General features: G+C 37.1%; 1 protein-coding gene across 4 annotated transcripts in view; it reads right to left on the bottom strand.

Annotated features, from left to right (window-relative positions):
• The window catches only part of CCDC88A (coiled-coil domain containing 88A), a 94,085-nt gene that overhangs the window by 30,424 nt on the left and 36,030 nt on the right, over positions 1 to 27,631 (bottom strand). For all 4 annotated transcript variants that reach the window (XM_070734762.1, XM_070734761.1, XM_070734760.1 and 1 more), the window contains exons 9-22: positions 23,380 to 23,461; positions 23,034 to 23,192; positions 20,277 to 20,423; positions 18,934 to 19,078; positions 17,160 to 17,344; positions 16,095 to 16,232; positions 13,685 to 14,755; positions 11,128 to 11,255; positions 9,369 to 9,510; positions 8,278 to 8,454; positions 5,626 to 5,787; positions 4,360 to 4,637; positions 4,054 to 4,197; positions 2,065 to 2,251 (exon numbers count right to left, since the gene is read on the bottom strand). In XM_070734762.1, the coding sequence (XP_070590863.1) occupies positions 2,065 to 2,251; positions 4,054 to 4,197; positions 4,360 to 4,637; positions 5,626 to 5,787; positions 8,278 to 8,454; positions 9,369 to 9,510; positions 11,128 to 11,255; positions 13,685 to 14,755; positions 16,095 to 16,232; positions 17,160 to 17,344; positions 18,934 to 19,078; positions 20,277 to 20,423; positions 23,034 to 23,192; positions 23,380 to 23,461 (3,145 nt within the window). The remainder of the gene's footprint in view (positions 1 to 2,064; positions 2,252 to 4,053; positions 4,198 to 4,359; positions 4,638 to 5,625; positions 5,788 to 8,277; positions 8,455 to 9,368; positions 9,511 to 11,127; positions 11,256 to 13,684; positions 14,756 to 16,094; positions 16,233 to 17,159; positions 17,345 to 18,933; positions 19,079 to 20,276; positions 20,424 to 23,033; positions 23,193 to 23,379; positions 23,462 to 27,631) is intronic.

The following is a 27,631-nucleotide window of genomic DNA, read 5'->3' on the forward strand; positions in this document are numbered from 1 at the left end:
TGCGCGAGCAACGGGGTGGGCGGGCGAAGGGCGGGCGGCAGTAGAAGCAAAAACACCATCTGCGCACGCGCAGATGGTGTTTTTACTTCCGCACCGCTACTTCGCTAAAAATCGATCATCGCGTGGGGTCCTGGAACGGAACCCTCGCGATGATCGAGGGTTCACTGTATTTCTCCTTTTTATGCTCTCCTATTTCTGTTATTTCCTCTTTAGGGCAGACAATTCTTATCAACTCCTTCCCTAATGGATTTATTTAACACCTTTGGTCATTTTGGTCCCATTTGTTCAAATGGAGCCTGTCCTTCCTATACAGATCTGGCTATTCCCAAAACATTCTCCAATACCTAATAAACAGGAAATCCTCCTTCTGCAGCAACATCTCAACTGTACATTGAACATTTCAATTCTACCTGTTTAATTGGCCTTGTGCATGGAAGAGGTAACATTTCAGAGAAAGCTACTCTAGTGGTCTGGCTTCCACCTTAGCCATCTGAATGTAGTTTCCAGGACCTCCCAACTATAGTACCGTTTCCCCCCGAAAATAAGACTCTGTCTTATATTTTTTTGAACCTCGATATAAGCCCTTGGCCTTACTGTCATGCACTCAAAAGCCTGATTGGGCTTATTTTCTTATGTCTTATTTTGGGGGAAACAGGGTATAAGAATGTCATTAGTGCCCACAACAACTGCCTCCTCTCCAGCAATATCTAGCAGCCTATCTAGAAGTGTCTAGTATCTACAACCTCATACAGGCAGACAAATCATCATGCAGTGAGCAGCAGACATCAGGTAGTCACCACCAGATACATAGCCATCTAAATTCCTATGATCAAATCATCTACCACCAGAAACTCCCCTGCCCTGGGAGAATTTTCAATGGACTTTGTGCTTCTTCTAAGAGCTACCCTCTTCCTTAGACTGATGTTCTCCTTCCCCAGGACCCTCCTTCTCTGAAACAACAAAGGAGTGTCACCCTGTGAATGAGATTGCTATTACATCTCTGAGCCTTTCAACTGTATATCTTCCTCTCCCTATAGTCTAGCAGAACTATCTTTCCCTCAAGGGAATTATTTCCTGAACACCAAGAGCTGCTTGCATCAAACAGTCACCTATGATGTCTTCCAGTAATCCCTGTTTAACACATTCAACTTCTCCTCTGTTCTTGTTTCCACAGTTGTGGATTCAAACGTTCACTTTTATTTTTTTTAGCCTTAATTTTATTATTTACTGAGTGTTTCTTCACACATCACTAACAATCTCCTGCTAGACAGATATTCCTGTCAGAGAGAAGATTGGTATATTATATTCACCCTCTTGCAACTGAGCTGGAAGAAAATCAGAGAATGCATGTTCTTTGTTTTTGTTTATCAAAGGTTGCTTGTTTTCTGGCTATACATATTATGACATCCGTTTTAAGCCTCTAAACACAGGAAGAAAGGCACAAAGCTGAAGAAAAAGGCAAAATACAGAAAAGAGTGGGAAATGGCAAGAGACCACTATACCAAGTTGAAGTTTTAATATCAAATTATCTGCAATTTTCCTAGGATGAATAAATTAACAAATCCATTGTTAGATGCATTCTGAAACTTTGGAATATTAGCTCTTTATATAAAAGATAGATTCAATATTTGATTCAATAAAGGAAAATGTATTAATGTTCTTTACAGTTTTTAATATCTTTTTAATAAAATTATATTGGCACCATGAGGCAGATTCTGGGACTAGAAGTCTCTTTTACAAATAAGTCCTTTGATGCTGGGGTTTGGTGAGGTGAGTGGGCAGATTTTGCTGTTCTATCTAGACAGACCATTATCACATTCTATTCTAACTTGATCCCAAGCCTTCAGAGCAAATATCGGATAAAATGATATTAAAAAACAGCTATCAAAAATAATCTTTTACCAATAGAATCAAAATCTAAATTCAGTTTCCAAACTATTCTCCCAAATGTCCTCATGAAGTCCTAAAACAGGATAAATTAAAGTCAAGAAACATAGAGATCATATTTTAAAACTTTTAATTACACTATAACAAAGCTTTATAAGAATAATATAAACTGATTACCTCACAATGATTGTTTAATTTTGTGCGAGTAATATCCAGTTCTTGATATTGTTCTTTAAGTTTAGAAAATTCAGCCTCTAATCGTGTTTGCTCTAATTTAGAACTGTTTAGTGAAGTTTTTAAATTCTTGTGATCAACCTGAAGAACTTCATTCTCTTTCAAAAGTTGTATGTATGTATGATTTAATCTATAATTAATAAAGGTTAAATTAAATAACAATATTACAATAAAATATACTTCCACAAACTGTCTGTAAACATCGGTGTTTATATATCTTAAATGTATTATTTTTTATAAATAATTCAAAGCAGCAAGTATACCTAATATTACTTCCTCCTATTTTCCCCATAAAAATTAGCCTATGAGGTACTGTGTGTATGTAGTATTGTTCTTAACAACAAAAACAAAGCATGAGTACCAATGCTACAATCTTTTTCTATATACAGTGTTCCCTCGAGTTTCGCGGGGGATGCGTTCTGAGACCGCCCGTGAAAGTCGAATTTCCGCGAAGTAGAGATGCAGAAGTAAATACACCATTTTTTGGCTATGGACAGTATCCCAAGCCATCCCTTAACACTTTAAACCCCTAAATTACCATTTCCCATTCCCTTAACAATCATTTACTCGCCATTATTACTGGTACTCACCATTGAATAAGACACTTAGTGATCCTGATATTTATAAACATAATTATTTATTAACAATAATTATTTTTTTGTTATTTGCAAAAAATATTAGTTTGGCGATGATGCATGACATCATCAGGCGGGAAAAACCGTGGTATAGAAAAAAACCCGTGAAGTATTTTTTAATTAATATTTTTTGAAAAACCGTGGTATAGGCTATTCGCGAAGTTTGAACCCGCGAAAATCGAGGGAACACTGTATACAATATTTTCCTCTTATCTAAGATGATATATTATATGAATATATAATAGATGTATAATGTTCTTAACATAGTTCAGGTTGTAACAATACTAAGTAAAATACTAAGTAAAATCCAAAGCCAACTAATGGTAATGTCCTGTTTTTTTCTCCTCCTCCATTTTCCTTCATTCCTTAAAATCTTCTTCACTGATTTTAAAAAATTCAGAATGGATTTTGATATATAAATTTAATTTCAAGGCAAGGGAAAGTTATCTTTCTACTAGTTTTAACAATGGAAGTGATTACATCAACTGAAAGACTTCACTGTATTTCAGTTATGATCACAGTCAATTTCAATTTATAATACAATATATATATATACAAAGTCTAAGGTAGTCCTCTGATTACTGGTTAACCAGTTGCTTAACAATTGTTTGAAGTTACAGTGGTCCTGGAACAGCTTGTAAACAGTTGTGACTGTTGTAGAATGTTTGCCACCATTGCCAGTCACGTGATCACGTTTCAAATACTTTGTAAATGGCTCAGACTTATGACTGCTTGCAGTGTCCTATGATCATGTGATTGTGAATTGCAACCCGCTCCCCCATTTCTGGCATTTTGCCAGTTTATGGCAAGAAATGTTCATTCAGAATAATGGATTTGTATTTATGACAGCGGCATTCACTTAATTCATCTCCAATGCTCCTGATGGTAAGACAAGAAGCAATGAATGGAAACTAGTCAAGGAGAGAAGCAATTTAGAACTAAGGAGAAATTTCCTGACAGTTTTTTAGAACAATTAATCAGTAGAACAACTTGCCTTCAGAAGTTGTGAATGCTCCAACACTGGAAGTTTTGAAAATGATGTTGGTGTAGGATTTCCTGCCGAAGCAGGGGGTTGGACTAGAAGACCTCCAAGGTCCCTTCCAATTTTGTTATTCTATTCTATTCTATTCTATTCTATTCTAATGACCATGTGATTGCCTTAATGATCTTAACAAAAAAAGGTTTTAAATCAGGCCCATCTCAACTTATGATTGTAATTATTTACAACTGAAAATCTGGTCCCAATTGCAGCTATAAGACAAGGACTACCAGCAATTCATTAGTATTGCTTTCTCACCTATCATTTTCTTCAGAAAGTTTTTTGAATTCCACTGCTACCATTTCATGTTTCTTATTTTGCTGAAGCATCTTTTCTTGCTCCACTTTGAGGCCTTTTTCCAATTCCTCTAATTGTACTTTTTGCTGAAGTAATTGACTGTATCTGTCAAGTGAATATAGAATTATAAGAACGATTCTCTCATATAAAATTGTAAAAATAATTAAGAAAGTATATGCTTTTTTATTAGACTGTTTTATTTCCTAAATCAATGAAGACAATTCTATGGCTTTCTTAATTTAATTAAATTTAGCATAATGTAATTACCTATCTTCTAAATCCTTATGTTCTGCTTCAAGATTCTTATGTACAGATTTAAGATTTCCATGTTTAGAAATGAGAGATTCATATTCAGCTGCTTGCCGCTCATGAAGTTGTTCCAATTTTTCATGATCTTTGATTAGTGAATCATAAAATGATCTCAAGTCTTCCCGTTCTTTTGTTATGGATTCATTTTCATTTTCTAAGGTTGATTGTTGAATCAATAGCTGTGCATTCTGGTTCATAAGTGATGTGCTTTGGGAATTAATTGTTGAATTCTCCACCTATAATGAAAAAATATGTATTTATTAGATAATGTATAATAGACTCCTTTTAATGTATGAAAAAATGTGTTTGTTGCCATCTTTTTTCGGCTATTTTGACAGATCAATCTTACTAGATTCAGCTAGCATGGATCCAAATTTGAAAAGACTGAATTTTCCCAACAAAACAATTTCACATCTAATTTGCATTACAGAAATGATTTAGGGAGGAGAAGAGAAGCTAAAGCCAACAAACATAGTAGAAGTCTTCTCAATTGGCTCCTGCATTCTTAATCCTACAAGTTTACTCTGTGTAACCCCAATTAGAGTAATTGAATTACTCTGTTGGAAGATTTAATTGATTGAGTGTTTTAAGTGTGTAAACAGTCTTTGCTAATGACTCTAATGGAATTGCAACTCTCCCACAAAGCAAAACAATTGTTAAATGGGAAATCAAGTGATTAGGATTATGCTTTAGATGGAAAGAGACAAAACTAATCACACCTCAACTTTTGTCTGTCTCCTAACCAAGCTTTGGAATGCTGTACTGTGTACTTATTGCTTTGTACATAGTGAAAGCAATGGGATGTCACTGCAGCACGGCTTTTGGAGCTGCAGGCACATTCTCCCTGCACACCAAAGATTGGAGACAAATTTCAAGAGAGTACTGTACTCCATTTGCACATCATGCCAACAGCTCCCAGTCCCACGCTGTTGATGTGATTGCACTGCTTTCAATGTGTAAAAGAGCAAGCAAAGTGTCTTCTTGCAGTTTGTTTCCCTCAAATCAATCTGTTCTAAAAGGGGAGGGGGAAAAAGAAGAAACCACAGGTCAGCACAGGATAATACCTACTGAGTTTAATAGTGATCACATGACTGAGCTTGTAAATGGGCTGTAAGGGGTTTTTTTTCAGCACCATTGTAACTTTTATCACTGAACGAATAGTCAGTAAGCAAGGACTACCTTTAGATTGTGAATGGAGAAAATATTTATATATGAAAACAGAACCTGAAGTTTCGCATTTTGAGTTTGCAGGGTTGTATTTTGCTCCTGTAAGGAAACAGTCTGTCTTTGAAGTGCTGTTATCTGTGCTTGCAAATTATTATTCTGCGTCTCAAGTTGCTTTAGCTGCGTTTTCAAGGATTGCTTCTCTGCCTGCAGAGTTGCGTTCTTTAGGAATGGAAAAAAACCCATATTAAATGCAGTAAAACAAAACAAAACAAAATAAAAAAACAGCAAGTTAAAATCACAAAATATAAGCATAACTTAAAAACAGATAATATTTGAACTAAAACCCTACATTTCAATCTATAACTATAGAGGCATATTTGAACAACACAATATATGATTGAGAGCTAATGATTAAGAAATCAGGGTAGAAATTGGGAGTTCTAGTCCCAGCTTAGATACAAAACCAGTTGGGCTGACTTTGAGCGATTCACTTTCTCTTAACCTTAGGAAGAAAGGGAATAGCAAACTACTTCTGAAAAACTTTGCCAAAAAACTACTGGTCTGGGCAGTCTCTAAGGAGAACTAAGGATAATTATAACAATTAATCAGAGGAAGGACTTTCCTTCAAAGTTTTGAGTGCTCCAACACTGGAGGTTTTTTAAAGCGATTGGATAACCATTTGCCTGAAATGGTGTAGGGTCTTCTGCTTGAGCAGGATTTTAAACTAGAAGACCTCTAAGGTCCCTTCCAAATCTGTTATTCTAGAAAGAAAAAAAAGTGCAGGCTGGAACTGCAATCCAGTCTGTTCTAGCCTTGGCAACAGTTCTCCAGTCTTTTTTTCTGGCCAGCAAAGCTTCTCTGGATCAGAACAAGATGAAGAGATCATAAGGCTGCTTCTCACTAGGAGGCCTGCAGGACCCAGATGAACTCTGCATGGAACCTCATGAGTAAAGATGTTGGGAGAGTAGAAAGGAACATCAGATTTGAAGCCTCAGTAGAAGCTTTAACTGATACTGAGTCTGACCAAATCCCACTTTCTAAAGCACTCTGAATTATATCACATAGAAACATAGAAGACTGACGGCAGAAAAAGACCTCATGATCCATCTAGTCTGCCCTTATACTATTTCCTTTGTTTTATCTTAGGATGGATATATGTTTATCCCAGGCATGTTTAAATTCAGTTACTGTGGATTTACCAACCACGTCTGCTGGAAGTTTGTTCCAAGGATCTACTACTTTTTCAGTAAAATAATATTTTCTCATGTTGCTTTTGATCTTTCCTATAACTATAAGTAATTCCTATTACTATAAGTGATCTTTGAAGCACCACTTTTATTGAACCACCCAGTGAAATTTGTATGGCCCAGTGGTATGATTAATCTGTGTGTGTGTGTGTGTGTGTGTGTGTTAAATTTAAAATAATAGAATTTAAAAATTAATTTGCAACATAAAGCAAAATTAAGAGTTGGGGTTAATTATTTTTTAAATGGACAAAAGGATCAGAGGTCTTTTGATGGATTTTATTTATACAGTACTAAATTCCTTTAAATTAATTACCATATTTTTTGGAGTATAAGAAGCTCTGGACTAAAATCTGCACCTATCTTTTCTGGGGAGGAAAACAAGATATACGCTAGTGCATGGATATGGGAAATAATATGAAATTTTACCCATTTTGAACTGTTTAAAGTTTTTTTCTTTGCATAGATTGTAATCAGAACCAGTAAGTTATGCAGCACGCAATCTGTTAGATGTAAAGCTTTCCCCCCCTCTCTTTATTTTCCTTCAGATAACATTTCAATTAACAATTAAGTTAGTGAAATGTTTTTTAAATTCCAGATAATTGTTGATTCTAGACAGAAATTTTATAACAAAAGAAGAAAATAAGACTCATAAAATCACAATAACTCTGCCTCCTAGCACAGCAAACAGTCTGCATTAGTTTCATTTTACACAATTTGCTTGCTTGCAGGAGGCCCACATGGCAATAGATAGCAGCTTGAAACAGCTGAGGCTCGGAGGCCGATTCAACAGACAATCAACGACTTGTGTTAATCAAGCTGTGCTGAAGTTGAAACAGGCTGTTTGCAGTTTGCTGCTAGGAGGTAAAATGCTGGGAGGTAGAGCCCAAAGGGTGGGTGCCAACGGGTGGGAGGGGCTACATTTGGTGTATAAGATGCATTCAAATTTTCACCCAATCGATGGACTCTTTTAAAGACAAAAAAGGATGATTGTGAAAGGGCGTGGACTGCAAAATTCTGAAGAAAGAAAAAAAATTTTTTTAAAAAAATGTTTCTTCACTTTGAACTCTAAACTGTGATAAATAAGGTTACTACTAGTTAGAGAAGGGAAGAACATAAATGCTGACTGACCAATCTGCTGGAATAACACCTGAGATTTTACAAAGAATATTTGAGAAATACAAAAAGCTGTAACGTAGAGAAAAGACTGGTGAATTTGGAAGAAAAAATTTAAAGGAACGGATGCTGCTTATGCAGTAGTCAAAAGGAAAGTGGCAGAACAGGAGGGAACCATGCTTGGGGCATGCACACTGCAGGCCTGAGTCTAACTAAAAACAAATTAAACAAAGTCCACACAGCTCTAGAAAATTCTAACATGTAGTTTGTACAAACATATCATCTGTGAAAGATTCACAAAAACCTGGAAATATTTAAAAGTTTCTAGTAAAGCAAATGACATACTTACATTTCTTTCAACTTCAATTAATCTATCTTTAACCTTCAAAAGTTCTCTAGTAGTTTCCTGATTGTCTCTTTCCCATTTAGTGACAGACTGATTTTCTTCATCAAGTTTTGAAGAATAACTTTGTACCATTTTCTCCTCCTCTTGTCTTTGCTTAAGGGCTTCATAATTCTTTTTCACCTAAAGATAAATTAGTTCAAGTTTTAATATAGGAATTCATTATTTATTTATTACATTTCTACTCTTATTTCCCTTCAAACAAGTATATACTTTAACTTCATAAGAATTAGTTGAAGGTTAGGCTGTAAGTCAGGGTAAATTGATTGAATGGAGGCCTAGGTCTCCACAGTTCTAGTCCAATATCTGATCAGTATTAAAGCAGCAAGACAATTATTGTTTTATTTTTATAACAGCCTCTTTGCTGTGAACTTGCTGTGAATAATTTGTGAGCCGCCCCAAGTCCACGGAGAAGGGTGGCATACAAATCCAATTAATAAAAATAAATAAATAAACTTCAAAAATAAACAGGATTAAAAATGCAAATAACAACCTGATCTTGAGATATGTCACATTATTATACAAATATTGAGAATAAGATTTAACACTTCTTGTCACTATTTATTGTAGCAGAAAATACTGCATGCAAATATTTAGTATTTGTTTAGTCCATATAAAGATGTTTTCTAATGACTGCATTGTTAATTTTCCATTATTTCATTTATGATTCATCGAGTATCATACAGAAATAAATGCATGTTCAGACCACAATGCTATATCCACTATTTGCAATAAGCCCTACTGAACAAAGATAGAATTTGGTTTCCAAGCACACAAAAGAACTATACATCTAAATATTCTAGTGAGCCAAGACTTAACAGCTATTCCCCCACTTTCCTATTCTGAAAAAAGGAACAGTTTAACAGTGGAAAAGTACAGGTTGTGAAAACTGTATTTTAACAACTCTTTTGTTTTTAAATTAGCAGTGTCTGTAAATAGTAGACATTTTCAATTTATGGATTTACAGTTTAATAAGTGTAAAGTTTTTGTGAATTTAAAAATAAGTTGCTGTTATTATTTCACATGTTTTAACTTACTATCTTAAGCTCTTGGCGCAGCTGTCGATTGAGATTTGTTGATTCTTCTAATCGAGCTTCCAAAGCAGCAATTTTTTCTTCTTTTATTTCAAGTGATTTCTTCAGTGTGGACTCTAACCTTGACTCCAAAAGTTTGTACTTACTGTTTAATGAAACAATTTTAATGAAATTCTTGTTATCAGTAATTCACTTTTAAGAATTCATAACCTTTATGTCAACTTAATGAATTTGAGAATGCTAAACGTTCAGTTTTGGTACATTTATCTGTGGGGAGAAAAACCACTGCTCCCAAAAAATGTCAAGAGTGTGCATGTGTTCAAAGCTAGACCTAAATCTAATAGGTCCAAAAAATTTTAGTCACAGTCTCAATGTTATAGACATATGAATACCTATTTTCATATTTCATATTCCATATTGGTGCTGCTTTTAATCTGTTCTGGTTTTAATACTATTGGCATTTTTTGTATTATATTTTGCATTACAGTTTGATTACTGAATTTTGTTGGTTTTGAAGGCAACAATTGTTTTATGATACATTTTATGATTTATGATACATTATGATACAAATACATTGTATTTGTTTGTTTTGCATCTGACTGTTGTAAACTGTACACTATGAATCATGGCATTGCTGTATATAAGTAATAGAATACATATATTTGTTGGTGTATATACCAGAAATAAAAAGTTGATACATTGTTAAAAAATGCAACCATAGCACAAATGTCTTATCTACCATAAAACTATTTCAATGTTAGTAAATTGCCTTCTATTCTCCTAAACAATAACTATAATTACACATGGAGAAAAAAAACATCTAAAATTTAATATTAGCATGGATCCTATTTAACCTGACAATATAAAACATTCCGTCTTAAATAAATTTCTTTATTCTACTTTATTCCTCCTGATCAATCACTAAATTTGCTTTCTCCACACTTCTCTCTGATCTAACTAGTTGTTAAGAGCTATGGATGGAACAAATAACAAAAGATATATTTTAAAATAGGAAAACCACTGGTATTTTCCTTAAGGCTGCATATTGAAAACTTGTTGCAAGATATAAAATATAAAGCCATTTAACTTAGAGATAAAATATACTAAATCTCCCATGATCATTATGTTAATCACTGCTAATAATTGACTGCAGGACTAGTTCTTACTCTCAATTGACGGAAGAATTTGACAGAAGTTCTGCCTTTCTTAACAACCTTTTCCCCATATTCACAGGTACAGTATATCCTTCAAGTAAAATATGTACTATACAAATGTTTGTACACCATTGGTATTACATTTGCAGATATAGAAAGCTAAGGATAATCAAAATTATTTTCAGCCATTGTGCTTCTTTTGCCTGAAAGATCTGATTTGAAAACAATTTTCTTACTACCAAACTCCAGAACAGTAGTGGGTTCTAAAACCCTTTAATACCGGTTTGTGCACATGCTTGTGCGCGCTCCGCTTTTTGTCCCAGATGGGTGGGCAGAGCCTCCTGCCACTGCTACTGGTTCTTAGAACCAGTCCAAGCCGGAGCAACCCAACACTACAACACTGTGATACATTTTTCATTACCCTTGCACAAACAACACAGAGCAACTTCATTTCCTTATTAGGAAATCATTTCTTATGATAAAGATCTGACAAGGTGACTGAAAGAAGTGCCTATTTTCTCAGCAAGATATGTGAGCAATTCTAAAAAAAAAAAAAAGGGTAGAACTATCATGAAGTTTCTACCAGAATGTCTTTTACTTACTCATACCTGTCATCAGTACTCTGCTCATCATGTAAGAGACGTTCCTTGTTTAAACCTATCTTTTCAAGTTCATGTGTAAGTTTTTCTAAGTCATTATTCATCTGCTGTGTTTTCAGTTTTTCATTCACCAAATCCTTAAAACAAAAGAATGGATTGAACAAATGGCTATTTGTTACAAGATATAACAAAAGAGACACAGATTTTCAAAAAAATGATTCCTAGAAAGGTTCCTCACACTTGGTTTAAACAGTACAAAATCTGTCAAATTTGTTTAGTATAAATAAAACAAGATGGATTCATAAACTAGATAACTGTCTTTCAAACCACCTTCATCTGTCTCTCTTTCTCTCTCTCCTATTACAGTACCACATTAAGATCAGGTAGAACAGGAATTGGGCCATGGCCTATTTGGAATTGGACTGTACAAGTGGCTGTTCAGAGTGCACGCATGGAGCTCAAATTGTGCAAGTAGGCTGCCAGCAAGCATTTGTGCACATGCACACTGTTGTGGTTGGTTCTGGCCCAGCTCCTGCCCCAAGGAATGTGGATGTGGGGGGAACATCTACATGCCACAGGCCTGTTTTGCTCCCGATAGAATCTCCCGACGAAGGAAGCGTGAGTAGCAGGGAAGAGGGGAGTTTGGCAGACAGCCCAGGAGATCAATCATCCTTATCATCCCTGGATTCTGAACAAGAACGTATGACAGACCCACACATGCGTAGAGTGATGCATGGGAGAGAACAACTGAAGGATTATTACAGGAGATAAGTGAGGCAACCTGTGGTTGGGTGGGGCTGCTGTAATTAGTGCTACAGATAAAAAGAGCAGCGTGCTGATTTAGCCTTGTGGAAGTTTATCTGATTCATAGTTTCGTCAAGATTGTGGTTTTGCTGTTTCCCTGTTCAAGACTGTGTGTGGACTTTCTGGACTTTGGAATTGGACTCAATTTCCCAGTTACTGGGTGAGAAATTGGATTGCATTTAACCTGTGCCTTGTGTGTATACGGAAAATCCCTTTGACATTTTAAAAGGGAGTTTTTTCTGGTTTTCTGTTGATAAAGACTTTTGGTTTTCCTTCTATCGTGTGGTGTGTGTCTTTTTGGATCAATTACCCTGTAATTACGGGCGGTTGGGACACGCCGGCAGAAAACACACTAGCCCGTTACTTGTGCAAATTGAGCTGCATGCATCCAAACATGCCAGCCTGCTGCTCATGCGGCCCAGTTCTCCTCTCCCCCACCTCACACCTGGGCTGCCAAGCCACAAAGATTGCGGACTGCTAATCTAAACTATGCCTATGCCAAATAGTTGTTTTCTAGTTTTCCTTGTCCTGTATTCTGATATGTTCCTTTAAAATAAAAACCTACTTTATGTTTTCAAAATAATCCACATTTTTTTACACATGGTGAATTCCAAGTGAAATCAGCTTATATTACATGTAACTAACTTTTAAACAATATCAAATGGAGCCAAGGATATTGCAGTACTCTACTCTTCACTTTGGAAGGTCAGTTGCTGAAGCTGAAGGCCAAACATTTTGGCCACTTAAGGAGAAGCAAGGACTTATTGGAAAAGACCCTGATATTAGGAAAGATTGTAGGCAAAGGGGATAGGAGAGGATGAGATTATTAGACAGTGGCACTGAAGTAATGAATATGCATTTGGGCAAACATCAGGAGACAATGGGGGGGGGGGAGGTGGCATGTTATAGTCCACTGGGTTGTAAAGAGTCTGGCTCAATTTAGCAACTGAACAACAACAACAATCCTGTTCACTATGGACTGGCAAATCACCAATATGGTTTTCTAGTACCGCTGTGTTTAATTCAATATGTTGTTTTTAAAAACTGACTCCCATTATTTCTTTTTATTAAGCACAGCAGGATGAAGTTTGATTGATTTGTCTCACAATTAAGTAGCTTTTGTGTAATGTCCATTAGAATACCATGGATTATAGTATAATTTTCACTGTTTCTACTGTTGTTTTATAGCAAAATAGCCATGACTTCAGGATAAAACAAAGTTGCATACCCTCTTTGTCAATTAACTAAGTGTACAATGGTAGGAAGCAATAAGGAACCTGAAAAAGCCAGGAGGAAGCTATTACTTAATTTTAAAGGGAAACAACTTATATATGTCACCAAAGAGCCTTAGAGAAAGTGATTGCTATATGAAAGAAATATAGTTAAGAATCAATTCATTCCATATAAAAAAATCCTTTCAAGAAATGCCCAATAGCAATAAGGAGTTATGGCCTGGAAAGAACCAAAGTACTGTACAAGTACTCAGAGAACTGACACAGTTAACTAAAGAAAAAATAAATAAAATTATTCTGATTTACACATTATACGGAAGCCATAAAATAGTACAAGCTTAGTGTCTTAAAACATCTAAACAATATTTCTGAATCTGAGTTTATAATGAACTTTTAACATTAAGTCTAAATAAATTAAAATACAAATAATTTCTGATTAATAAATTATTGTGGAAATAACATCGATATATAACTAACAAGTTACAACTACGTTCCTCTATGAGAGCATATCATGCAATAATAAACATTACCTCACGTAATGTGACAAGTGTTTTTTTGTCAATGGTAGCTCTTTTTACAAGCTCTTTATTTTCCTTTTCCACTTCTTTTAGACGAATAGATGATTCTTTACAAAAACCAATTTCTTTAAAGAGTGACTTGTTCTCTTTTTCCAGGTGACCTATTTTCACATTATTTTCTTCTAGTGTGCTATCCATAACATCTGCTTGTTGCCTGAGCCTTTTATTCTCTTTCTCTAGCTGTTTCTTATCTTTTTCTAGCTGGGTTGTCTCTTGCTCCAAAAGTTTATTCTCTTTTTCTAATTTTTCTAAACGTTTACTCGAGATTTTCAGTTCCTCAAGATTTTTTTGCAGGGTTTGATTTTCTGACTCCAGTTCTTGTAATTCACTTTCTAGGTGTTGAATCTTTTTGTTATTGTTTTCTAGGGTTTTCTGCAACCTTTGATTTTCTGTATCCAAGCCTTGATAACTCACTTCTAAACGTTCTGTCTTTTTAAAGGATGTTTTCATCAGATCCAGACTCTTCTGTAGCTGGCCCTTTTCACTTTCCAGTTCTTTATTTTCAAGTTCTAACTGAGCCATCTTGATGTTGGTACTTTTCAAAGATTCAACAGATCTTCTGAGTTCTAAGTTTTCATCATCAAGTTGTGCGTTCTCTTTCTCTAAGGACTCTAATTGAAAGCTGAGATTTTTTAGACTATCTAAAGTCTTTTTCAGCTTTCTGTTTTCAACATCTAGACTGGAATTCTCTTGTTCTAAAGAATCAATTTTTTCACATGTAATTTTTAAATTAGTAATTCTTTTCTGTAATAGTTCATTTTCTTTTTCAAGATGATGAACATCTTTCTCCAGCTCATCCATTCTTTCTCCCCTTTCTTTATAATGCTCTAACTCTTTTTTCATTTGCTTCTTTTCAAATTCTATTTTACTCAGTTTGCTACTTGTTTCCTTGATAGATTCATGGAGAATTTTATTTTCCTTCTCAATATCTTTCACTCTTGCTTCAGCACTGATTTGTGAACGCTGTCGAAGTGAAGTTACAGTTTGATTCAAGTGTTCAATTTCCTGTTCCAGGATTTTAATCTAATTAATTGAAATGAAAAATACAAGTTTAAATCAGCTATGGGTATTTTGTATTTAGATTATATAAGAGCTTTAAGAGTTAAGATTTGAAAACATGCATTTTGCAGTATAAATTATGAAACTAAGTTTTGACCTGCAGTGAGGCAGATATATTATTTTATCACCCTAGAACTATTTCAATTCAAACATCTCTGTTTGAACTGTTTTTATTGTTGTTGTGAGCCGCCCCGAGTCTACGGAGAGGGGTGGCATACAAATCTAATAAATGAATAAAATAAAAATAAATCTCATTTTCTAATCTGTAGAGGGCAAGCATTTCAAGAAACTAGTGGAGCTCTTCCTAAAGTATTTTATCAGTTTAATCAACAGGAAGGTTTCCCTTTCATAAAGAATGAATGTCAGAAAGCTAAAACATTGGAAGGACTTTTTGATCAAATATTGTAAGATATTAGACTTTAGCAAAAAAGAAAAAATTAGGCAAATACAGTTAATTATATCATCAACTCAAATTATTTCTTGAATTAGTCAAGAAAAAAGCCTTGAACTATTCTGTTTGAAAAGAAACTCAACAGTCACACACTTTAGGGATAGTGAGCAAATTTTCTGGACAGATCGCATCCCACTTTAGAACACCTTGAATCATTTGTTTTTCAAAGAATATATATGTATTCTTTCTGATATCAAACAGAAGGGTTGCCGGCTCACTGAAAGCCTAATCATTAATGCATATGGTTTCTGCCTCTTGCCTTCTTGTGTACTGTATGGAAAGGGCTAGTTCTCAGGAAACTGACAATTTGAAATTTAAACACAAAGACATATAAATAATAAAAAGAAATTAAAAATATTCATATAAAAAACACAAAAGGAAAACTAAATCAATATTCACTTACTTTATACACTATTCTAAAATCTGTGGTTCATATTGCTGATAGAAATCTAAGACCAATGAAATATCTTCTGATTTCTTGAAATTATAACATACAGGACTGCAGTGCAACAGCTAGTGGTATTTATAATCCTAAAACTATTTTAAGGATTTATTTGATATTTTTAAAAACATGAAAGAAATCTCAAGGAAAAATTCTAATCCATGATATTTCAGAATCTTAGCAGATTTTGCAATATTGTGAAGTTTAGGCAATATTTGCTTTTGTTCTTGCATTTTGAAAATATAGAATGTTGTTGATTGCTGATATTATACAGAAAAGAAGTCATATAAAATCATTCTCTTCCACTTATCAAAGTTTGTTAGATTAAGAATATTTTATCAAACACCACAGAACATAATCATTATTTAAATACACAAACCTCAAAAAACAAATCTGTGTATATTATGTACCTGTCTCTCTGAATTTTCTCTCAAAGTTTCAATTGTTTTTTCAAGCTGTGCTTTCTCTTTCATAAGATCTTTGCAAAGATTCTGACTACTCTCATGACTCTGTTTCTCTTCAGTAAATTCATTCTTCAGTCCTTCCAGCTGTAGGAAAATTAATCAAATTTACATTTTGAAGTGAAATTTTGAAGTGAAAGCATATAGCTTTTTGAAGGAACAGATTAAATATCTTCCTATAACATAAGTATATCAGAATTGAAAGTTTAATAAAAGAAAAATTGTATCCAAGATTTTGAGCCATAGGTTATTTCTCCATTAAGAAAAGTTTCGAGGAAATGCCAAATGTTTCAATATGCAGCACTTTAAAAAAAACCCATAAAGGATTGCTTGACATAAAATATTTGGTATTTTTATTATTACGATAAAATTTGATATAGGAAAAAAGCAAAGATGCTTATATTTATATTTTTCCGCTTAAAATTATACTTCTTTCCATGAGATGTAGCAAAAAGATTAGATTAAATTATTTAAAAAGAGAACTTTAAAGAGAGAGATTAGGATAAGAGGACCAGGGGTACAAGGCCCACAAGGATTAAAAACTAGGGCTCTATTTATCTATATCTCACTTTTAATTTATCTCTCATTCATCTTGGGGCCTTCTTTGTATTCAGTTCTTATAAACCCCTATCATAATGAATATTTACAGATACTGTTACTTAATTTCACTTCCATTCATTCACTTGCCCATCCCATGTGTTCTCTTCCTTCTCTAATTTCTCTCCAAAATTATATTTTAATGGAAAATCCTAATGCCATTTACTTACAAAAGAATCAATACTAAAATCCCTCCCCTGCAAAAATGAAATATAATTCCACTAAGACATCCAGTAAAATTGATCAAATTTCTACAGACCAGAGTATTGTTATGCATGATGGAATAAACAGAAATGGGTAGAAGCCGTTAAGTGTATGGTAGCAGTGTTGTTCTTTGGATATATTGACAAAAGTTAAATTTATAGAATATTACTTGTATATAACATCTTTCTAACAGAATCATAAATTAACTGATACCTTTTTATTTAGCCTTTGATTTTCTCTTTCCATTTTCATTAGTTTCGAGTTATTGCCTTCTAGGGAACCCACTGCATGCTGTAATTCTTCTACTGTTTTTAATAAAGTTTGGTTTTCCATTTCTAGTTTTAATAATCTACTTGATGTTAGTTCATTCACTTCATGACCAAGTGATTTCTGTGGCACTGTTGAGTTAAAATGGAAGATAAAAAGGATAAATTGCCCTTTGGTTATCTAAACTACTACTTTTAAATAATTAGAAAAGGACAGAGCTGTATAAAAGGAACTGTTTTCTTTTTTCCAAAATACGAAACCTAAATAATTACTTTAACAAATGTTTTTTCCTAACCTGAAATTGAACCTCAATAGCATGGACCAAGCATCATAACGTTTTATTAATAAAAATATAATTATGACAAATATTAATATGAGACAATCCATTGACAATCTGAAGTTTGAAGCTGCAAATTTATACAGGATCAAGAATGCACAGAATTGGCTTAAATCTAAGATTTATTTGTGGATTAAATATATGAATTACTCTTCAGACGTGACAAGATGGAGATCAATATATATATACAGTGAAAATTAGAATCGATTCAGAAATTTCTCTTTTTAGGAAATGCACTAGTTCTACTTAATAAACCCTCCATAAAGTATTTTCAAAAATTATAACCTAATCAAAATAAATAATGTACAACTGGTTAAATAGAAACATAGAAGACTGACGACAGAAAAAGACCACATGGTCCATCTAGTCAGCCCTTATACTATTTCCTGTATTTTATCTTAGGATGGATATATGTTTATCCCAGGCAGGTTTAAATTCAGTTACTGTGGATTTACCAACCATGTCTGCTGGAAGTTTGTTCCAAGCATCTACCACTATTTCAGTAAAATATTTTCTCATGTTGCTTCTGATCTTTCCCCCAACTAACCTCAGATTGTGCCCCCGTTCTTGTGTTCACTTTCCTATTAAAAACACTTTCTTCCTGAACCTTATTTAACCCTTTAACGTATTTAAATATTTTGATCATGTCCCCCCTTTCCCTTCTGTCCTCCAGACTATACAGACTGAGTTCATTAAGTCTTTCCTGTTAAGTTTTATGATTAAGAACTTGCACCATTTTTGTAGCTGGTCTTTGGTCCTGTTCAATTTTATCAATATATTTTTTGTAGGTGAGATCTCCAAAACTGAACACAGTATTCCAAATATGGTCTCACCAGCACTCTATACAGCAGGATCACAATCTCCCTCTTCCTGCTAGTTATACCTTTAGCTGTGCAGCCAAGCATTCTACTTGCTTTCCTTACTGCCTGACCGCACTGTTCACCCGTTTTGAGACTGTCAGATATCATTACCCCTAAATCCTTCTCTTCTGAAGTTTTTGCTAACACCGTACTGCCAATACAATATTCAATTTAATACCTCATTTAATTTACTGTGAGATCGCCTGCATCCACTTTCTTGGATTCCATTGCATTCCACATTTGAAAAAAAAATTATTTTAGAGACATTTTTTCAAGATGGACAGATATAAAAATCAATAATAATAATAACAACAATAATAAATAAAATAAAATAAAATAAAAATGCTAATAACAACCAAATCTACCAGGTAGCAAGTATTCCTCTGAACAAACCAGTCTGGATATTAAGTAGCTATGTATTTGGATCCCCTGAAGGAAAATGGACAAATATTTGAACCATCTTTAAAGAATCTGAATGTTAAACTGCTCATATACTATCTGGACAACAAATAACTTTAGCTACCTTCGGAAATTTCTGATGATCTGTTTATCTGTTCAAGTTCCCAGCCCAAATGTAGTGATTCATCCATACTTTGCTTCTGAGCCATTTCTAGTGACATATTTTCCTCCATAAGTTCTTCAATTTTCCTCCGATCCATATCACGTTCCTTAAAAATAGTTTCATATAAATTTTCTTTAAAACTTTATCTCAAAAGGCAACCACATATGTCTCAGTAACCAAATTTTAGCCTAATGCTACTATCTGTGAAATACTTTATTAATGAAACTACAATAAGTTATCAACAGCACAAAAACAACATAATTAAATCTAATGCATACATAGAGTACTTATAGAGATAGTCCTCAACTTCAGACCACAATGGAGACCAAAATTTATGTTGATAAGTGAGACATTTGTTAAGTGAGTTTTGCCTCATTTTACGAGTTTTCTTGATTGCATTACTATGAGGGATGTGACAGCTGGAACTCTGAAAACTAATTACACACCCCTCTCATTCAGTGGCACTTTAACTTTGGTTGCTAAATGACTATCTATATCTTATTTTCATCCAAAAAGGTTTACATTTTTTAAAAGGTGATTTTTCTCTGAAAGTTACAGCTGCAAAACTAACAATAAAAATATTAATATTTGATGTATAAATTACTGCAAATAAATGAAGACATTTATTATTTTCCTCCTCTGGTGATTATACTGTGTAAACACAAATATTCTTTAACTTTAATTATATAAACATTAAATAATCAAGTAGGTTATAAATAATCAGGCAGGTTACAATATGTCATTTATTTAAGATAAAAACACATCAAAAAAACTATGAGCAGGCAAAATAGGCAGATTCATAATATGTCCATTCGTTTACTAAGTGAATATGTGAATTTCTTCAGGTAATATCCATTCATTCAGTATATTTTTGAAGTTACAAGGGCACTGAATAAAGTGGACTTACAACAAATCCTTATAGTTGTGGCTGTTGCAGCATTCCTGCAGTCACTGACTGCCATTCAAATGGTTGACAACTAGGTCGCAATTGCAAAATCACAACATATAGCAGTTTTGTGATCACCATTTGTAATTTTCACTTCTGGCTTCCAACAAGCAGTCAACGGGGAAGCCACCAGGAAGTCACAGGACCATGGAATGCTGCAACTGCACAAGATTGGCCTAACACAAACAACCCAAACTATGGGAACTGCTAACATAAGCTGTTGCAGTCAATGATGGCATGCCTTATGACCCCACTGCTTGGTGATGGAGTTCCCAGTCCCAATTACCATTGGCAATTGAAGACTAGCTGTAATTTTGTTCTAAAAAGCAACTTTTTCTATTTTATCATATATGCTCACCATTTCCATGTCATGGAGTTTAGCTTTTAATTGCAGATTCTCCTTTTCCAATTCATGCAATTTATCGGAACGGGCTCGGGTTCCCTCTAATTGATCTTCCAACATTGTTTTTGTTTCCAGTAATACTTGATTATCTTCTTTTAGCTCCTACAGTAATAAGTGAGAAATAAGAAACTGAAAATCAAACAAGAAACAAAGTAATAAAAAAAGGCATAACCAAACAAAATGTAAAAAACCTACTTGTTATATTTTACATAAATTAATGTACCGTAATGAAATCTAGAGGCAAAACTAATCCAATACTTTTTGGATTTTAGAGAACCATATTTAAAAATTGAACTCCAAAATTTCCACAAGTAAAATAAATAGGAAAATGTGGAAAGTAATTGATAATAACTACAGAACAAAGGTACAAAATGTTCTTGCTTAAAATGCATAGTATATTAACAGTACCTTTGAAATCTTATTATAGTTAACCTTTGGGGAAGTAATGGACTGAAAACCACTACACTTTTTAGCAGAATTGATGACTGGGGCAGAAAGTGGAGTGAGTAAATGAATTTGTTTCATGAACTCCTCTCCAGATTAAGGAGAGAATTTGGATTGGCCAGAATGCTCTTTATAGGTACTGCTTGTGATGAGACTGTAAAACCAGCAGGTTTTAGAGAAGATAGGAGAGTCAACTTTGTCCAAGTACTAGTTTGGAGCCTTCAAAAGGATGCTAATTTCCCACTTCCTGTCTTAATCACCTTTACCTGAAATAGCTTGTAAATTACAATTTGGGTATTAAAACCCTTCATAAGGACATGTTTCATTATACGTTATTCTGCAGTGAAAGATATTTTATGTAAGCTTTTTTATTTGGAATAAACAGCAAAGGGGTGATTAGAATATTAATTTTGGAATGCTTTTGAAGAAACTAAGGGACCTGGAAACAAGATTTTAAAAAATTTATAAGACTGCATCCTGTAATTTGTTTAAAGCATTATTAAAATATATGAATATTTTTAGTTTAAATGCAATAAATCTCTCCCTGGGAAAAATGTGCTGATGACAGAAAAGCATGATAAGACCTTGAAGGCTGGTTAATAGATGTCACCAGAAATAGTTAAGGATTGTAAAAAAAGGGAAAAGAGTCACTAATACAGAATGGAAAAAAGTATTTTAACTGAAGAATTCAAGAATAAGTGACAACAATGTACCCAGAACTTTCTCTTTAGACTGTTTTATACAGTCTTCGGAGAGGGGCGGCATACAAATCCAAATAATAAATAAATAATAAATAAATAAAAATGGACTTAAAATAGACAGAAGAGGCTGTTTTGGTTATAGATTTAAAATTGACCAGGAGTAATACAGGTAGTCTTCCACTTATGACCACAATTGAGCCCAATATTTCTGTTGTAAGTGAAACATTTGATAAATGAACTTTATCCCATTTTTTACCTTTCTGGCCAGTTTGTTAAGTGAGTCAGTGCACTTATTATTTTAATAGATTCCCCATTGACTTTATTTATTTTATTTATTTATTTATTAGATTTGTATGCCGCCCCTCTCCATAGACTCGGGGCGGCTCACAACAATAACAAAGACAATGTAAGAACAAATCTAATAATTTAAAAAACACTAAAAACCCCATTATTAAAAGCAAGCATACACACATAATTGTTTGTAAGAAGATTGCAACAGGGAATCAAATGACCCCAAGACACTGCAACCATCACAAATATGAGTCATTTGCCATGTGCTTGAATGTTTATCACATGCCCATGACGATGCCCCAAAGGTCATAAGTATAAAAAATAGTCTTAGGTAACTGCTGTTGTAACATCAGTCACTAAATGAACTGTTGTAAGTCAGGGACTACTTGTAGTGACAGAGAAATTATACAGAACCTGCAAATGAACTTGGCTGAGGTTTTAATAGTTAAAAGGGACACACAAATAATAAATCAGAAGAGTAGCTTATATATGTGAATTTTTTACTCAAAAAAGTGACTTGGACAAATTTCTTTGCATTTACAAAGTGATATGTTATATTTATAAAGAAATTCCTGAGGAAAAAATAGAGAAAGAAAAGAAATCAGGTTTTGGGACAGTATTTAAAAATATAAGCTTCAACATCTTATTTATTAGCTTATAAATTAACTTAGTTAACCAAGATAAAATGTATATTATTCTTTTTTTCTGATATTAATAGGTTTTCCTTGACTTGCATTGAATGATGATGCCTTAAAGATTTGCTTATAAATAAGATATGGAAAGAAAAGAGTTTTTCTTGCCTTTTTAAAGAAAGTGATAAACTATAGTATTAATATTGAGTGCATGGCGGGGAATCTCAGTGGCGGCTTGGCAGGTTCTTAAGGTGAAAAAAGTTCGTAAGAAGAGGCAAAAAAATTCCAAACCCTGGGTTCGTATCTCGAAAAGTTCATATGATGAGGGGTTCGTATCGTGAGGTACCACTGTATTTGTCAATGAAGGGAGAAGCTATTTTTCCTACATTTTTCTGCTTTTCTTCTTTTTTACATTTTTTCCTTTTCCCCCTTAATTTAATTTAATTCAATTTTTTACATTTTTTCCTTTTCCCCTTCCTCTTTTCTTTACTAATAGGAAGATGCATATTTTTTAGACCTGTACCATAAAACAAGATCAGCACAACACAGAATTCTAATGAAATAATATCTTGATTCATTTAAGAAACATAATTAGTAAAACAAAAATGAACATACACATAACCAAAAATTTCTAATTACTGTACCTCTATTCTAGCCTTGTAGAATTCAATATCATGTAGCCTTTCTTTATATCGGCTGAGTTCACTTTCAAGCTTATCAACCCGGATTGCCTTCTCTCTGAGAACATCAAGTTCATCCCGATAGACTCTGGCAGATCGGGCATCCAAAAGTAAACTCATATTCTAGCAAATAAATCAAAATAAATGTTAGTGTTTATTTTAAAAAAAGTTTAAGATGCTATGGTCATTTTTTAGCTGAAATCTGCTTAATTAAGATCCACTGTTTGAAAAATGTATCATTAATAGAACTGATAAACACAAGCAAGTACATTTCATTTCAACAAAACCATCTAATCCATAATTCACAAACCTCTTGCTGAAGTCGCTTTAATTCAGTTTCATTCTGTTCAAATTCTTGCTTACAATCCAGCAATTGTTCAGTCTTTTCTTCACTAAAAACAGAACAGAAATATTTTATTTACAAATATAAAAGCTTTATTTTACATTCCAGTTAATTAATTAAAGGACACTGCACCAGAAAGTCATAGTAAGTTCACTAAAATGATAAAAATAAAGCAGCGATCAAGAATGGATTGAAATACAGTGATCCCCCGCTCGTTGCGAGGGTTCCGTTCCAGGAACCCCCGCAACGAGCGGGTTTTCGCGAAGTAGCGCTGCGGAAGTACAAACACCATCTGCGCATGTGCAGATGGTATTTTTACTTCCGCAGCGCTAGCGAGGAGCCGAAGATTGAGGACTCAGCTCGGAAGCTGCATGGGTGTTTTAAAAGGTCTCCGCCGGCATGGGGGGCTTCTTAGCACCCCCCCAAACCCGAGTTGGGGGTTCGGGAGGTGGTAGGAAGCCCCCCATGCCGGCGGAGACCTTTTAAAACACCCGTGCAGCTTCCGAGCTGAGTCCTCAAGCCAAGCGCAGAAGTTAGCCTTGAATCCCTTTGAATCCCGCCGCTTCTGCTGGATACGGGCGATGGGGGGGCGAGCTGCCACAGCCCCTGGCTTCCGCGTTGCTCGTCCCACCCACCGCCCGTATCCAGCAGAAGCTGCTGGATTCAAAGTGCTGCTGGGAGCCGCAGGCGAAAGGAGCTCGGGCATCGGAGCGCGGCGCCAGGCATTGTTCTCCGGACCCCGCCCGCTCAGCCCCGCGGCGGCCCTTTCCCTCTCCAGGCTGCGGGCGGGGTCCGGAGAACAATGCCCGAGCTCCTTTCGCCTGCGGCTCCCAGCCCACTGCCTGTCTCCTGCTGCCCGGTTTAGCCAGGACACGAGCGGCGAAATGACTTGGAGGAATGTGAAGATGAAACCGGCCGGTTTCAGCTTCACATTCCTCCAAGTCATTTCGCCGCTCGTGTCCTGGCTAAACCGGGCAGCAGGAGACAGGCTTTGAGTTTTGGCTGCGGGGGGAGAAGTAGGACTTTCCTAACTCCCTCGCCCCGCAGCCAAAACTCAAAGCCTGTCTCCAACGCGCGCTACGATCTTCCGGGCGAGCCAGGCTCAGCGGATCAAGGCAGCCGCTTGGGCCGAGAGGAGCCGGCCTTGATCCGCTGAGCCTGGCTGGCCCGGAAGATCATAGCGCGCGTTGGCGGATCAAGGCCGGCTCCTCTCGGCCCAAGCGGCTGCCTTCCGTCACTGAGCCTGGGGTCCCGCGCCCCGGATCGGGCGGCTGCTGCTTTGCAAAGAGGCGCTTTTTTCCCTCCCAGCCCCGCGTGCAGATCCCGCGCGGCTTTTGTGTGTGTGTGTGTGTGATCTTTCCACGCGCTTTTGCGAATTGTGCAAATTGGCGCTTTCGCTTCTTCCCCGCGCTCGGCTTCCTCCTTTTTTATTCCTTTGTTTGCCGGCGGCTCCAGGGCGCCCGCCGGGCCCGGCTTGCTTTGACCTCTCCCGGGCGGCCTCGGCATCCTTGGCGGCGAGCGGGGATCTTCCCCCCGCGAACGCAGGCAGGTGGTTGCGCGTGGCGCCCCGGGCTTTTTTAGGGGGGGTGTTTTTTATCCCCGTCTGCACCGGCTTTGCCAGGCTGCGATCGGGCGCTTGGAAGGGGAAGAGAAGCGTTGACAGACGCGGCGAACTTCCAGGGCTGGGGGTTTTTTATTTGCGCCCCGAGGGAGGAAGAGCCCCCGAAGTGACCCGCAGGAGCCGGGCGAAGCGGGCAGGCGGCGATCGCAAGACGCCGGCTTGGCTGCCGGGCTTTTCCGCCGGCACCTGAAGTGGAGCTCCGGCTGGGCTGCCCCCGGCTCGCTCGCTTCCTTCCTTCGCTACCTGCCTGCGCGGTGCGTGTCTGTGCGCGTCCCCCTCGTTAGCCTAATCGGCTGGAGCTAATTGCGCGGAAACTACCGGGCGACCCCGCTTGGCCCGGGATGCAAAGGGGGAAGCTGTTTGGCAGAGGAAGGAGCGGAGCCCCCTTGGCCAAGCGCTCTGGGCGGCCGTCGCATCGGGCAGCCCGGGAGACCCCCGTCCGGCGCGCTACAATCTGGCCCCCACCTGGTCCCGCCCGATCCTCCTCCCTGAGGCAGCTCGCCCTCCCATGGCCGCTTCCTCCACCCTCTATTGCAAGCCCTCGCCACCGCAGCCAACGCGCGCTGCGATCTTCAAGCCCGGCTCCTTTCGGCCCAGCATCCCGGGCCAAGCAGCTGCCTTCCATGACTGAGCCTGGCTGGCCCGGAAGATCGTAGCGCGCGTTGGCTGCAGCGGCGAGCGAAGCCAAGCCGGCAGCAATGTCGCCGCCGGTGCAGCCAACGCGCGCTACGATCTTCCGGGCCAGCCAGGCTCAGTCACGGAAGGCAGCTGCTTGGCCCGGGATGCTGGGCCGAAAGGAGCCGGGCTTGAAGATCGCAGCGCGCGTTGGCTGCGGTGGCGAGGGCTTGCAATAGAGGGTGGAGGAAGCGGCCATGGGAGGGCGAGCTGCCTCAGGGAGGAGGATCGGGCGGGACCAGGTGGGGGCTGGAATTTCTCCGCCAGGGCGAAGGGCGGGCGAGCGGGTGCTGGGGAGGGCTTCTCGCCCTCCCGACAGCAAGAGGGGGGAGCGAACGGCGTGGGCAGGCGAAGGGCGGGCGAGCGGCAGCGAGGAGTTTGCGTGGGCGGTGGGGAAACTCCTCGCTGACGCCAGCAAGAGGGGGAAGACCCAGGGAAGCCGCTGCCATCTACGCATGCGTGCCCGGCACGCATGCGTAGATGGTATTTTTGACTTCCGGGTTGAAAAATAGCGAAGTACCCTGTTCGCAATGGTTGGGGACGCAATAAACGGGGGATCACTGTACTGCTAAATTCCTTCCCTCTAGTGATTTTTGCTCTCCTGATTTCCTCCCATAACATCATAGTATTTCAAATCTGAAAAAGAGATTGAGAGCAAACACACAAGTCAAAGAAAGCGTGTGAATTCTGGATTCTCTAAATCTCTGTTCCTAATTATTGCTTTCTCCCGAAGCTGATTTTTTTTACTTATTTATTTTAAATAATAGTGAAACTTGTGTACTTGCTCATTAACAATTGAATCCCTAATTAACACTACAAGCTGAGATGATGTTTATACATTATTCACATACTTCATTATTCTCTAACAACAGCTCCTCAGTCCATCCTTCCTGCAGATGTACAGCTCAAATGAGTCAATTTTATTACTTGGAAAAGTCAGTTATATAGAACTTCATTATAGATTCTGGCTTTGATTAATTTAAGTAATAGATAAGTAATTTTTGAGTCCTTCAAAGGCAATATTTTTGCCATATTAAGATATTTCATGTCACTCTAGCCAGTGAACAGCTTTTTTCAAGATATTTCAAGGTATTATTTTGGTGGAGAGAGATTTTTCTATGGACCAGAGGGTTCATAGTTTTGTGCGTACCTACATCCTGCAGATGGAGCTTTGCTTGTTTGCGTGACCCTGCTTTTGGCATGCCATAGTCCAATTCATGAACTGGAGGTTGGAGATCTCTGCTCTAATCTAGACTATCCTGCACTTCCCCCTCTTCTATGCTCTTCTAGGATTTGGCAGTTTCCAGAAAAGCAAAACTTGGAAATACAGTAGTACCTCGTGATACGAACCCCTCGTCTTACAAACATTTCGAGATACGAACCCGGGGTTCCAAATTTTTTTGCCTCTTCTTACGAACTTTTTTCACCTTATGAACCCGCCGCCGCGAACGCCGAACCTGGAAGTTCGGCAAAAGTTCGGGTTCGGCGTTCAGGTGGCCGCCGAGAAGCGCCACCGCCCGGCTGTCACCTTTGCAGACAGCCGGTCGGGATGCTCAAATGGAGGTAGGGAATCCCAATAGGGAATTCCGGGGATGGAGCTTTGACGTCACGGAGACGTCCTTCCTGGACGGCCGAAACGTGGACTCCCGAACCCGAACTTTTGCTGAACTTTTTGGGTTCAGCGTTCAGGAGAATGCAGAGAAGCGCCCAGCTGTTTCAAAAGGTGACAGCTGGGCCATGGTGCCTAGCGGAGTGCTGTTTTTGCAATTTATTTTTTTTTGCTTGCATGCATTAATCGCTTTTACATTGTTTCCTATGGGAAACATTGTTAAGTCTTACGAACTTTTCACCTTACGAACCTCCTCCTGGAACCAATTAAGTTAGTAAGACGAGGTATCACTGTAGTTTGATAATGGACAATTA

This window comes from Erythrolamprus reginae, chromosome 1 (assembly GCF_031021105.1).
Source record: "Erythrolamprus reginae isolate rEryReg1 chromosome 1, rEryReg1.hap1, whole genome shotgun sequence".
NCBI classification, from domain to species: Eukaryota; Metazoa; Chordata; class Lepidosauria; order Squamata; family Dipsadidae; genus Erythrolamprus; species Erythrolamprus reginae.